The sequence below is a fragment of the Vespa crabro genome, chromosome 2, assembly GCF_910589235.1.
Source record: "Vespa crabro chromosome 2, iyVesCrab1.2, whole genome shotgun sequence".
NCBI classification, from domain to species: Eukaryota; Metazoa; Arthropoda; class Insecta; order Hymenoptera; family Vespidae; genus Vespa; species Vespa crabro.
In genome coordinates, this window is record NC_060956.1 from 587,098 (window position 1) to 602,158 (window position 15,061).

Below are 15,061 nucleotides of genomic sequence, written 5' to 3' on the forward strand. Positions count from 1 at the left end.
TAGCGTTAATGATAAATACAATATTTCAATATAAGTTATTGTATTTTTTCTCTTTTTATTTAATTTTTTTTCTTATTAATTCCATTTCCTTTCTTCCGTTTTACTCTTCTCTTATAAAAATTGATCCGACGTTAATGGTAGTTTTTGTATTTCGCACTTTTTCTTTATTCGCGAATCATCGTAGAAACGGTGAGAAACGAGTGGTCGTTTTTATGTTAATGATTTGTGGCGGAAGCGATAGGAAGATTCCGGCATGATTATGCCAACACGATTATGAAAATAGATCGTTCCAATCTTGATAAAAATATAATTGCAAAGGATCACGAGTTCTTTACTTCGATCGTTCTTACGAAAAAAAAAAAAAAAAAAAAAAAAGGAAAAAAAGAAGACAATGAATCATTACGTATTGCCACTGATAAGTTACAAAAATATCGATTTATAATAATGTGTACGGAGATCAATTCTACAATGTTTGCTACATTTTGTAATAATAATAGGATTAGGATTTTAGAATAGAATTTAAAAAATTCTACCGAGCTTCTTCGAATTCAATGGGCGTAAAAATTCAACAATAAAGAAGTCGAACGCGATGTGATTTTTATAACTTTTAAACTTTATAGAATGCGATACTTTTCTTTTCGTTGAAGAAAAGTATGTTTCCGATATTAAAAACTTTGAAATATTTGTCAAAGGCTTTAAAAGTTTTTCTTATTGGAATGTGTACTTCCTTAATGACAAAAAATAATTGAAAAGTTCGAACAAAACAAGAATGAGAGTCCATTTAAATGAGAATAATATTAAAATTTCAAGAAAATATTTTAATTCGTTGATTACGTGTAAACGAAAAGAAAAATAATCAATAAATGAGTAAATAAATAAAATAATTAGTTGTTACTATTTTAATGATAAATTTGATTGGTAACAATCAAGTTCGCATTTTAATTGCTTTACTAAGGTTTTGATTTTATAGATAATTTACTCTTCCCGTTTTTTTCTTATCTCCATTCGATCCCTTTAATTTCTCACTTTCATTTTATCGTCGTTTTTATCGATCTGCGGGATATTTTGTTGATCCTTAAAGCTTTAAAATAACATGACAAAGGCCTTCGTAGGTGTAGAATTACGCTTCTAAAGTCAACCTAGAACGTGAAAGACGAAAGTTTACACTCGCGGAACGAAAAGTAAAGTTTAATATTACCTTCGTTGAATTCCTTTTCGTTTGAGAATTTGAGCTCAATTTTCTACCGTAACTAGTTTCGTTGCCAAAGCTGTTACGAATTTTGATTGGCTCATGGTTTCATCTCTCTCTCTCTTTTTTTTTTTTTTTTTTTTTTTTTATACGGTAACAACAAGGCAATATCATTTTTCCTATTTTCCATTTTCTTTGCAATCGAAAATTCTTGAAATAATACTTAATTGGTTGATACAGAATGAAGACAAAGTCTTTATGTGGATATCAATTATCAGAACAATTACCCTCTTAAGTAAGAATAAAACTCGAAGATCAATTCTAATTGAATTTGATATGAATTATAGGAAGTCGATGATACTATAAATAAACTACTCGTTAAAAGTTCTTGCAGGTAAGAATAGACTGACTGTGATGCAGTCCTAGGAAGTTTACTTTCGAAATAACATTTCAATCCGGTATCTTAATTGATTATTTTCTTAACGAAGTCTAAAACAACTTTATCGATTATAGTCTTGTAAAATAATCTTTCGTCTCTCTCTTTCTCCGTCTATCTATCTCATTAGTCGAAATTCATTGAAACAACTTGTAAATCCATTATCTGAATACGATCGTAACGATCGAAACATTCAAGCTTTTTTTCTCTCTCGTCTCTCTTGGCAATACTTGAATCATCTGCACCTGCTGCAAATATTCCGAGCCGTCGTAATGTGTCTCTTTTAATGTGTCTTTTTAATCAATCGTACGAAACTGACCGTTGATAAATATCGAGTCGTTTTAAAGGGCATGAAAGCAAGCCTATCGTAAAATAAAGGATGAGTAATATTAATGTCACGTAAGAACAAAAAGTCTCCCCGTCGCCTTTAAATACTATCAAGTTGAACTATTGCTCAATGTATTTGTCTATGGAAATACGAACGTAGATGACGCACTTGCGAGGGTTGGTTCATTGTCAAAAGAACAATAGTTATAGATAAGGAATATTCACCGACTATGATGATAATTTTATTCGAGGATCTTTCCAAGCTATATATGTATATAAATATACAAGCTATCTATATAAGCTATAATGTATAGACGACACGCAACTGACAATGTTTAATTATTACAAATTGTGAAAGCGAATCTTCTTATTACTTTTAAATATTTATGAGTCATTCTTTCGGATAAAAATAAAATTTACTAATACGTATTCGAACATGTACTTTTGAAAACAAACTTGGACATATTGTTTTTCTTCAGAAAAGAAATAAAATTTGTTCGTATTTTATCAAGTATTAAATAATAATGGTAAGAAAACACGATGTAAAACATCTATCAGACGTTTGGACAAAGATTAGAACGATTTGCGAGGAATAATTTTCCATAAGAGTATCGACTACCAACTTGAGAATCTCCTTGACACGTACTGTTTTCCACGGATATTTCTCTCTATCGTAGAGATGAAAGGGACCAAAAAAGAAAAAAAAAGAAAAAAAACGAAAAAAAGACAAAACAAAAGAAAAAAACGAAAAAAAGACAAAACAAAAGAAAAAAAAAGAAAGACAAAAACGCCATTTTTTTTTTCTTTTTTTTTTTTTTTTTTTCTAAAAACAGGACGATCTTGTTAAACCGAATTGAAATCGATTCCTTTTATTGTTGATATTATTATAAATTTTTTCATAGTTAGTAGATAGAGGAAAAAAGAAAGAGAAAGATTTTTTCAGGACAGTGATCTTTGACTATCCATTCGTCTCGATGTTTGGAAAAGGGAGAAAAAACGAAAGAGAATTAAATGGTGAATGAAAGGAAGAAAATCGATTTTACAGTAACGAAAGTGCAATTTGCAGAGAGCTATCTATCTTTGAGCACGATCCTTGACACCCTTTGAGGGGTAATTCGAGTTCGCGTTCGAATATGCTACGTAATGTAATCCCTAATGTGTCGTATGAGAGTAAGCGAGAGGAATCCTACTTGCGATGGAGTAGAGAAATGCGCGTCCACAGGTCCGACAACCGGTTGTCGCATCTTTTCCTTTTCGTTATATAATGTGAAGCATCGCAATTACTTATCTGGGCCAGATTCGAGATTGCCGATACACAACACGATGTTCGATATATCTCGTATACTCATGTATATAACACAGAAAAGAGAATTTACGTCAGTGTCGAACACGCTTGGGAATAATCCTACGTATTATTCATGAACAACTAGAATAAAATGTTTCGTTTATATAGAGAGAATATTCGTTACAATTGTAAATTATACTACAAGAAATTTTTTCGATTCGCTAAAGTATTTTTTCAAAGTTTCGAAAAAAACAAATTATTTTATTTCACTTTAGAACATAACAATATGATATCGTCATTCTTCGTCGAATATTATATCGTAAAGAATTAATCGAGAGAGGTAAATAGGAAAAAAAGGGAATAAGTTATTATACGGTTGATACAAACTTCAAGATTTAAGAATAATCTCTCCGGCATCGATGCGGAACTCGGAAGGTAAGATGATATTTGATATAATCATAAATCTCTAAGGAATCTTTTCATAGAGAAAGTAATTCGATATACGAACGTAAAGTCGATAATCGTCTTATGGCATTGATACGATGCAATTGCTCTTAATACAGTGAAGATATAAAGCAACCATCGTCGTGCTTTCATATTGAAGTTATACATTACTAAGATGATCGTTTTTTTTTTACGGTGTAAATTGGAAGTAAGTAAAATGGTATCCTTGAGATAGTATGTTTTTACGAATAATCAAAGTTATCTCAAAGTACGAAAAGTTGCTTAAAAAAGAAAAAAAAAAAAAAACAAAAAATTAAGATCTACTCGTATTTCATTATGTTTGGTGATTCATTAAATGTACACACATACGTTGAATTTTTACCTTCTGTTTTTTATAAATCCCGCTGACCTATCCTCGCCAACCAAAAGGATTCTTACGAGAAGAGAAGAAAATTTGGATTCACATAGCGACGCTTTGACAAAATGACAATTCGTACTTTCGTGTAGTACAAAGTTTCTCATTTCAACGTTCTTACATTTACTTTGTGAGGTAATTCCTTTGAAAGTTTCTTTGAAACGTATCGAATATTTCCTATGAATTTTTCGTATATCATTCAAGTGAGATCTCGTTTATCTTTAAGGTCTTAAAGGAAAAAGATCTATAAGACTTGAAAAATTATTAATGATTTTTTTCCTTGGACTTTTACTCCAATAATTTTCTTCTATCGAAAGAGCAATGGGTCTTCTAAATTTCAATCGAAACTGAAGAATCTCATTTATGTTAGAAGACATAGCACGATGAATAATTTCACGACGACGTGGAGCACTCAAATGGCTTATTACCTTGTTCGCCTGAAAATTGGCAACTCTCTGTACTGTATCGATAATGTCGTTCGAAAATGATATTTTGTCGATAACTTTTCAGGCTCCTTACGATAGGCAACATGTTCGCAAAAGCTAACAAATTCGATAATGATTTTTTAAATCTCATTTCTTATATATTTCACGGAGAATGGTTAGATTACATAAATGAAATGAATATATTTTGGGTTAAAATAAATAGGAGTGTAGATTCGCTTTGAGGTAAGGAAAGTATTGAAACGTTTCGGGCGTCGTATAGGCAAACGTTCCAGTTTCCATGAAATCATTATTGCACGACGTAGGTCTCTTGATTACGAACGACGATAGTTGTTAATAGGTCTCTTTGTTCCAATTTGATCTTCGTCTAATTGCAATCTCTATGCTTACGTTTGCATTGCAGTTTTCCAGTTTCTCCAATAATATTGGTTTATTTTTCCTTTGAATAAATTGCTATTTCTAATGAATTAAAACGATAGCATATTGAATTGAAAAGCAATAGCCCATGATAAAAGAGAGAAAATATATTTTCCGCTTAAAGAATATCAATGTGATTAGAAGAAACCAAAACAAGAGGGTTAATTATTTAGATTTAATCAGATTTCGTTTTTGTCTTACATAGTAGAGAAAAGGAAAACGTTTATAATACTTTTTCTCTTTTAAAACGTAAAAGAATACGAACAATTTTCCTTGGCCATTTAACTCTATCATTCTTTTTCATCCTGTCTACGATATCCGCGTATTTTTCAAGTCATCGTTTCAACCCTACTACGAAAGATTTCTCAATAATTTAAAGGAGATGAGACATTAAGTCTAGATAAAGAGAATAAAACGGATATCTGAGTTTCTGTCGTCTACGTCACGTTATAATCATAAAGTTTTAATCATAAAGTTACGCCTAAAGCTCGAAGGATATTCCTTCTCTGGCTTTTAAATTTTTGAAAATAAAAACAAAGAGATATATCAAACAAATCGCGCGTTATTACAATTCTGCAAAAAGAGAGAGAGAGAGAAAAAAAAGGAAAAAGAAAAAAATGAAAATATTTTGAACTCGATGAATAGTATAAAGTCGCTTACGGTATTTTTTCTTTATCATTCATTGAAACAAAAGTATGAAAAGAATAATGAAAACTCCGAAGGTCGTCGTTTTAATCTTTTGTAAATCCGACGATTCTTTTGTCCTTTCGGGGATTTGAAAATCTGATAGAAAAGATTAATTAATAGAAACGAATAAATGTTTGAAATTCAATTAAAATTCACTTGAATTCGAAAGGTCGTTGCTAATAACCATCATCATTTTATTTACGATCGATTAAAAATCATTTTCTAAAGGAAGAACTCTCTCATCGAAACATTTTTTATTTCTCATAATTAAAAGAAAAAAGTAGGAAACAAGAAGTAATTCTACGTGCTATAATATATTATGTATATGGCTATTTAAAGATTTTAAGTAACTTTTTAATAATAACTTTGAAGAGAAAAGTTATCTCTAAGTAATGAAGTATCTTTTCTATTAAACATTCATCCGCTGAAAAAAAAAAAAAAAAAAAGAAGAAGAAAAGAAAAAAAACAACGCTTACGAGCTTTAACAAAAGGTATCGAAAGATCGATACGTGTTTCTCTTTAAAGAGCATCTGTTAAAAAAATGTTCATCGGTCGTCGATAATCAAAACGTCGATAACGTCGATCGGTCGATAATCGAAACGTCGATAACGTCGATCGGTCGATAATGAAGGGTCGTAACGAACTCGGTTTTATCATTTCTCGAATAAATAATCCTCGTCGATAAGTATATTTTATTGACAGAGATCGATAAAAAGTTTAAGAATAATAATTATTCGAAAGATAAATTTTTTTTTTCTGCTTGAAAGAAAACTTGCAATAATCTTAAGGTGAAGTTAGTGGTTCTCATTAATTTTTTTCTTTATTAATTCTCGAGTGAGAATAATACAATTATATCGTTGAATTAATCTCAAGTGATTTATATTCGAATTATTTATATCTGAATGTTCTAATCTTTAATCTCAAGGCTCTTTCTTATTCGAGCATCGTTTTAACGAATTTTAAAGAATATCTTTCTAAAACGATCATTATTATTATTAAGATAATTATTATTAGTATAATATTATAATATTGTATAGAAACAAGGAAAATAGAAAAAAAACAAGATACGAAAAGAAAAGTCATGGATAAATAAAATAGTGCGTGAGACTAAATGAAACGATGCTTAGAAAATGAAAAAATCGCTTTTTGAAAAATGAAAAAATATATCTATAACTTTTGCCGTCTTTTCGGTATAACAAAAAGAAAAAAAAAAAAGAAAAAATATGATTTAAAATTTATTTAAACGTCCTCGTAACTTTCTCTTCTCTATGAATAAAACTTACTAACGTGCTTGTCGTTGGATAACTTTTCTGTCCCTTTTTTTTCCTTCTTCTCTCTCAGTTGCCAGTATCAAGGAGCAAACAAAAAAAAAAAATTCTTCGTAATCGTCCTAGATAAAAAACAAAGAGATAGAGATATTCTTATACGATAATTTACCGTTTCTATTTCTTTAATACGTTATAATTTTCTTTCCTTGCTATTACGTTTGGACGAATTGATCGTAAAAAAAAAAAAAAAAAAAGCAGAAAAAAAAAAGAAAAAAGAAAAAACCGAAAGAAAATAAAAATAAATAACTAAAACTATTAGATACAAAAATAACGATGATAAATCGAATGAAACTTTTTGCCCGTGGACTCCAATGACAAGAGAGTTTGAATATAACTGATGCTTTCCTAAGCGTATCTATGTAAATGCATGTATCTATGTATATAATACATCCAATATGATAGAAGTAAATAAAAGCTATCTAGTGATGACGCCAGAGTCGTGCCCCTCTCCATTTCATAGTATGTATACACTTTGTTACGACATAAACGATGCAACGCAACGTCGACGATGACGAAGAGGAATAATAAGGGAAGGAAAAAGAAAAAGGATGGAACGAGAAAAGAGGAGGAGGAGGAGGAGGAGGAGGAGGAGGAGGAGGTGGAGGTGAAAAAGAGGGAAAGACTTTACGAAATCGTATCGGTCGCAACCTAACGCCGGCAAACGGCAACGAGCTGTTACGGCCTGAGCTTCTCCTTTTCGAAAGAGAGAGTTCGTTCTTTCTTGCATACGTCTATGTGCGACGCCTTTGTCTAACAGAGAGAGAGAGAGAGAGAGAGAGCGAGGGGGGCGGAGAGAGAGAAAGAAGAAGGGAGAGAGAGAGAGAGAGAGAGAGAGGATTTGGTCGATCTCAGACGTAGAAAAAGAACTTTTGGCAAACAGTGACGACCAAGCGAGTAGAGCAAACCAATTCACTGTGCCAGTGATTCTCACGAAGTTTTCGTGTGGATCAGCCTCCTTTTCTTTGGATCCAAATCCATTTCTTTCTCTTTTTTTTTTTCCTTTTTTCTTTTCTTTCTTTTTCTTCTTCTTCTTCTCCTTCGTCTTTTGCTTTTCTACATCTTATCAAAGTGACTACCATACAAAGAGACATAAGCTCGTAATATAGCCAAGAATTCGTTAACGAGGATTTTGGGTCCATTAGAAAAATTATTCCACTTTTTTTCCACCCACTGATTCTGTCCCCTCTCCCCCACTGGAATATTTCTCTATTTACAAGGATTTCAATTTATTCGTGAAATATTCAACGGTGATTTCGTGAAATATTCAACAGCGATATTGTTTTAGAGATTACACTGTGACAACGCATAAAGAAAAAGGGGACACGATGGCTTGCGATCGTAATGTTACGAGTAAGTGATAAATTATATTTCTTTTTCCATTTTTCTTTTTTTCTTTCTTTTTCTTTCTTATTCTTATCTTTTTATTTTGCATTATTCGTTGTACCTACTTGAAATGTAAACGATAATTAATTATAAAATATAATGACAGTATTGTCAAGTCTGTACTTTATTGACGTGTCTGACTTCGTAATCATTATAAGTACAAGACGAAAAGTATTATAGTGCCCGTGGCACTTAAAAAATACTGTCAAGTTCTAATATAATCGGGAATTTATTTTATCGCTTTTAACGTAACAAAAGTTAGGTCGATTTTATATTTTTACATATACTTTCTGTCTCAAAGTTAACTAAGAAAATGTATCGATCATGAATTTTCCATTCGAAATTCTAACGTGGTTCATCGAACTCTTGTTCACAAGTGGAATTTTACAAAATATCTCGTTGAAAGAAAAATATTATATTATACGGAAGGCAGATGTACAATGCCGACAATCATGATGAATAATGGAGCGCGAGAACATGAGGAGGAGAATGAAGAAGAAGAAGAAGAAGAAGAAAAAGAGAAAGAAAATAGAAGGCATAGTTCTACGCATTCGAGTTGCTCGAACGTTAGATAAAAAGAGATTATCGCGATCTTTAATAGCTCGACCCGAATTAATGCATCTCTGACATTAGACGACGGGATCTGCACGTATTAGTTTATACGCTGACATTTTCGTTTTCAAAACTCTGACGTCAGTTTCTATTTCGGTTATTTTCTTTTTATATTTTTATATCAACAACGAAGAAAAGGCAAATAGATGTTGGAAAATACGAAGGAGTCCAAGTTCTAGGTGAAGTTCTTGTTGCATAGGTATTCAGTTTTACTATATCTCGTTCATCTCTGAATCATGCAATTTTCATTTTCTTTTTCTTTTAAGCTTTGTTCTCATTCTTTTTCGTCATATTATAAACACAAGGCTAAATAAAATATTATCTCACAAGGAAAAATATTAGAAAAAAAAAATATGGATAATAATGAATTTACAAATTATAAGACAAAAGAAAAAAAGAGAATATTACATATCTTAATTGCTTTAATATGTTGTATAATTATCTTGTCGCCCATATATATTCCTAAATAATATCAAAATTCAATCGAAAATATAACATTTTTATACATCGTGAAAATATTTATATTAATAGTTGTACGTAAACAGAAAGAAAAAAGAACAGGTAAATAAAGAGAATAAAAAAAGCGAAAACAGAAGAAGAGTACATCTTTGCATCTAGATAATGAGCGATTTGTTAAGAGAAAAGGGTGAAGCTTAGAATCATAGCTAAATCTAATATTGTACGCTCTTAACTGTATCATCGCACGAGGGATATATATATATATATATATAAATGTACATGGGCATGTATATGTAATAGATTCCCTTGCTATAACACGCGAAATGAGAACGAAATAGGCACGTTGATAAGTTCGTTTAACGTTCATGGACATCCGGCCTACCCTCTTCTTCTCCTCCTCCTCCGTCTCCTCCTCTTGTTATTCAATGTCTAATACACTTAATAGACGTAATGTAGATAAAGAGAACTCGTATCGTATTTTGTTGATCCAGCTTTTTCTTCTACTTCTCATGACTCATCAAACGAACGTTACTAAAGTATCGATAAGATTTAAACAATGATTCTAATTGAATTCTAGAGAGAATCTGATATCTTCTTCTAATCACCTTCTAATCCTCTTTTAATCCGTTACGTTCTAACAACGTAAATCGCTACTCGATAATGATCTCTCACGATCGATGAATCCTCTAAATTGTATCCGTAAGCAAAGAAACAAATTGTAGTATTACGTCGATCGTTTGCGTAATATCTATTTGATAACAATCATTTACCTATCATCTTTCGATACGATGAATTAATATTTTTATATAAATGAAGATCTTTAGAATTTCTATTATATATACATTTTATACGAACATTTAAAGAAAGAGATCTTCCGTTTTTATATGATTAAAGATTAAAAAGTCATACCCAAACTACGATAGAAATTAGAAAAATAACTTTCCCTACGATCTGTTAAGATTTATTTTAACTACTTACGTTTCTAAATTCCACATCGAACGTTTCGATTCATCCTTTTTTCGGTTTCGAAAGATCAGTTTCTCCGGAAAGAGAGAGAGAGAGAGAGAGAGAGAGAGAGAGAGAGAGAGAGAGAGAGAGAGAGAGAGAGCGAGAGAGCGAGAGAGAGATAGAGTTCAAAGTTCAACGCGAAAAGATGAAAAGGTCACGAAATGAAGTTGCTTTCGTTCTCGTTTTACAAAGAAAAGTTCTATTGCTCGTTCACGGCCACGAACAAAAATGAAAATACAATTGCTGATGAAGATATATATATGCATAAAATATGCGTAATGTGTAGACACGATTACGTTACATAAAAATTGCTTGAAGACTTTGATCCATGCAAACAAACGTTTGTCATCGATTATCAATGATTTCCTATCCTCTTCAGTCATATTATAATCTCGTATACGTAATCTCAATGTAACCTGTTTTTCTAGAAAATGAATCAATCGAAAAGCTTTTTCCTATTTTTATTCTATTCTTATTAAAATAAATATTCCAACGTGTATATTTAATTATATTTCAATATCTAAATATTAAATGTTATTGATCGAACGAAACATATAAATTGATGTTTTTCTAATCGATTTAATTTTTTTTTATTCGATTATAATTTGATATCAATATTATCTTATTAAATAATTAAGAAATGCGAGACATAAACTTCGATGGCTTAATTATTAGGTAGAAATATTCATTGAGACATAAAGTTCGTGCGAGTTTCAAAGAATAAAGGGTCCGACTCTTTCAAATTTCTAAATGGTTCCACATATTTAAACGATCAAAACGATCGCGTTTTAATCAGACAGCCATTAAATGAAATATTCAAACATCTCGAAGAAATCCATAAAGATATCTCTGTACGTACAAATTTGTTACATACGAATTCTTTGAATATTTATCATCCGGTAAAGTCGTTTAATTCCAAGAAATATTTTTCTCTGATCATTAATAACAACCAGCTAATTGACGGATTTTCAGATCGACTAAGTTGCCTGCAGGTGTTAAACATTATGGTGATACTCGGTTTCATGTTGAACTATATGCTGCGTGTTAATCTGACGATTGCCATCGTATCGATGGTGAAGACGTCTACTAATAAGTATTCACATTCCAACAATTCCCACGAAATCATTCCAGTTGATAATAGTAGTTTGACGATTGAAGCTCCTAAGACGACAATGCTAACTGGGAATGTTTCGAGAATGAACGAATCGACTTTTACTTCGACGTTGACAACTCGATATGTACGTTATTTTCTCTATTTCTTTTCCTATGAGATATTTTTCTATTTTCAAAGAAAGAAATCTGGGAGTGTACAAGTGGACGAAAAAAAAGAAAAAAAAGAAAAAAAAAAAGAAAGAAAACTCCAACGATCGATCGATTCCTTTCGTAGGAGGAGTTGGAGCAAACCAGGTATCCATGGAACGAATATGAGGTCAATCTAATTCTCGGAAGTTTCTATTGGGGTTACATCTGCACGGAAATACCTGGAGGTAGATTGGCTGAAATTGTTGGAACCAAAAGAGTCTTTGGCTATAGCATGTTGGTGTCCAGCGGTATCACTCTTTTCACGCCACTTTTCGCCAAATTCGGATACGTCGCAGTCGCTGTTCTTCGAATTGCTCTTGGTTTTATGCTAGTAGATACTGTTTTCAATGTTTCCTTTCTACAACCACGATATATACACACACACACACACACATATATATATATATATATATATATATATATGCATATATTTAATCGTTTGATTTTATAATTAAGGGTGCCACGTGGCCTGCTATTCAACCGATGACTGCTCGATGGATTCCACTGACCGACCGTAGCAAATTCGTTTCCAATATGATGGGTAAATTACATTTTATGTTTATATCAATGCTGAGAGAAGTGGAAAAAAAAAGAAAAAAGATAAAAAAAAGAAGTAAGGAAAAACGAAATAATTCAATTTATTTCCTGTAGCATCCTCATTGGGTGCGGCGATCACGTTGCCAATTTGCGGTTTTCTCATTGCCTCTCTCGGATGGGAATCTGTCTTCTACGTAACGGGAATAGTCGGATTGACGTGGAGCATAGCGTGGTTCTATTTCGTCTATGATTCACCCTCGCAACACCCACGCATCTCCGCCGAGGAACGAAACTACATCGAGGAATCCATAGGAACTACCTCGTCCACCAAGGTATAATAAAGAAAGAGAGAAAGAGATAGAAAAAAAGAAAAGAAAAAAAGAAAAGGAAATAGATCTTTGCGTATTTAATCAAATCAATTCGGTCCATCCTGATGAAATTAAAAGAGCTTCCTTCTCTTAATCGTGCTTGTTTACAATCGATCGTTCGAGTAATTTTACATCTAACGTCAGGCACGATACAGGCTCTTTATTTTTTTTTTCTTTTTTTTTTTTTCTTTAAAGACGATAAATAAGACTGCATTTTTATAACGCTTTTATCTAGACTTCACCTTGTACGATTAGCATTTTCCAGTACCGTGGAAATCAATTTTCACTTCGCTTCCGGTTTGGGCAATCTTGATAACACACGGGTGTAGTGTATTTGGATACTTCACGGTTGTTAATCAATTACCTACCTATATGAAATATATACTCAATTTTAACATCAAAGAGGTAAGTCAAATCGACGAATACGAATAAAATGAAATTTATTTGCATATAACGAATAATACTTTTAAACGTTTCTATCGTTTTAATATTTTGTATAGAACGGGATGTTATCTTCGTTGCCTTATCTTGGAAAATACATTTTTGCTTTGATGACTTCAACGTTGGCCGATTATCTTCGTCGTACGAACAAACTTTCGGTTACTGCTATTCGAAAAATTTTTACGACTTTCGGTATGTATTCGATATTGACACATTATATATATATATATATATATATATATATATATAGATAGATGGATAGATATTGTCAGCGTTTAATAATATTATGAAATAATGTTTCAGCGGTGATGAGTCCGGGATTACTTATGATCGTTCAAGCGTACCTTGGTCGCGATCCTACGATGTCCGTGGCAATTTTTACCGTTGCTTTGACGATAAACGGTGGAGTTACAGCGGGCTATCTTGGAAACGGCCTTGACATTGCACCCAATTTTTCCGGAACGATATTTGGCATTGCCAATACGATTAGCTCGTTCGGTGGCTTTTTGAGTAGCTTCATGGTTGGTTCGATTACCTATCAAAATCAAACGTATGAAAGTTGGAGGATAATCTTTTGGATCCTAGCGATAACTTACTGTACGGGTGCTTTAGCTTTCGCATTCCTTGGCACAGGAAAATTACAAAAGTGGAATTATCCGGAGGTTAATAGTTTCGGTAAAAAAATGAGAAATCTAGAAAATGACGTTGACGCAGAAAACAGAGAACCGTTGAACAATAAAACACTTTCGTAATATCGTTATAGATCATAGAAAAATGATACATTTCCAACGAATTTCACTTCATCGACTAACTTATTTATCAGGAGTAAGCACGTCGCAGCTAATAGAAAAATAAACAAAAAATACCCTTGTACATATATTCAATATATTGTCTATCATAGACGGTGAAACGCGTTATGACTTTCAACGTATCAAAACAAAGTTCAAAACATTGTTAAGTAATATTGTAATATTGTACGAAACGTAAGATTTATTGTATGACGCATTACCATGTAAAAATATGTACAAAGTAATGATAAATATAAAAAGAGAAATTTTCGATATTCGAATATCGTTCGATAAAAATGTTTATCCAGTAGAAAAGGAAATGTTTTCATAAACAAGAGATAGGATTTTATGGAAGGTTACGAGAGCGTCGATAAGGCCGTAACGTCTGTTATCGTACGTAAATATGTAGGTACGATTCCATCGGATGATTCCTTATCGACCGGTGACTGAAACTACGATAATATTTCGAAGAACGAATAAGGAGTGGCGCTGGTATTATCAATTTAAACCTTCGGATAGTTTAATCATAACAAATGAATTAAAAGATGGTAAACAATAAAGTTTCTTCGTTACTATTTGAAATATATTCACAGATCTCTTTTACGTAATCGCTTCGTGCATCCTCGTTTCTCGTGTTCCTCGTGTTTAACGTCTATCCTTCCGCGGACGAACGAACAGGAGGTGGAGAAGATAGAGGAGGTAAGAACGAAGAAGACGTGGCGCAAGTGCGTCGCGGTGTCCGGCGTAGGGGCGCCCTGCGTTGCGGTGGTGCTCGCCGTGACGCGTGGCGCTGCGGCGCTCCACCGATGTGCCAGGAGAATAGAAATCCGAGAAGCTAAATGGTGACTGCTAGGCCAGCCGACCGACCGACCGACCGACCGACCGATCGACCGATCGACCGATCGACCGATCGACCTACTCCTCCCTCCTACTTCTTCGCCTGCCATCAACACACTGATAGCGCGCGCCTTAGAGATCACGTGTAACTCTCTCCCACTCTGCTACCTTCCCCCTCCACGTCGTCCGCGTCACGTTAGACTATTCCTTATTCCCCCACTCTGTTGCGGGAGACGAGCGAAGCTACTCCTTCCTTATCGGCGGCGCTCAGACCGTCCGTCGAAAGCATTTAACGTTTCGATCGGGAAACGTTCTAAATTTTCTAAGATAAACATCTTAATCGTTTTATTTATTC

The 15,061-nt window shown here is 32.9% G+C and overlaps 2 protein-coding genes across 5 annotated transcripts in view; one reads left to right on the forward strand and one right to left on the reverse strand.

Annotated features, from left to right (window-relative positions):
- The window catches only part of LOC124432952 (mucin-12-like), a 38,062-nt gene extending 24,515 nt beyond the window's left edge, over positions 1-13,547 (reverse strand). Inside the window, exon 1 of the mRNA XM_046982341.1 lies at positions 13,426-13,547. The gene's annotated coding sequence lies outside the window, so the exon portion shown is untranslated. The remainder of the gene's footprint in view (positions 1-13,425) is intronic.
- LOC124432953 (sialin-like) lies at positions 7,620-14,455 on the forward strand. 4 transcript variants are annotated; one of them, XM_046982345.1, is made up of 9 exons: positions 7,620-8,321; positions 9,100-9,165; positions 11,406-11,671; positions 11,821-12,066; positions 12,192-12,276; positions 12,387-12,604; positions 12,896-13,045; positions 13,141-13,273; positions 13,385-14,455. In XM_046982345.1, the coding sequence occupies exons 3-9, from the start codon at positions 11,438-11,440 to the stop codon at positions 13,831-13,833; spliced, it is 1,515 nt and encodes a 504-aa protein (XP_046838301.1). In that variant the 5' UTR covers positions 7,620-8,321; positions 9,100-9,165; positions 11,406-11,437; the 3' UTR covers positions 13,834-14,455. The 4 variants fall into 4 exon arrangements, with proteins under 4 accessions (XP_046838301.1, XP_046838302.1, XP_046838300.1 ...); XM_046982346.1 differs by lacking the exon at positions 9,100-9,165 and adding an exon at positions 11,109-11,284; XM_046982344.1 differs by lacking the exon at positions 9,100-9,165 and having other exon boundaries at positions 7,620-7,861; positions 8,257-8,321.
- Positions 14,456-15,061: the final 606 nt, after the last annotated feature.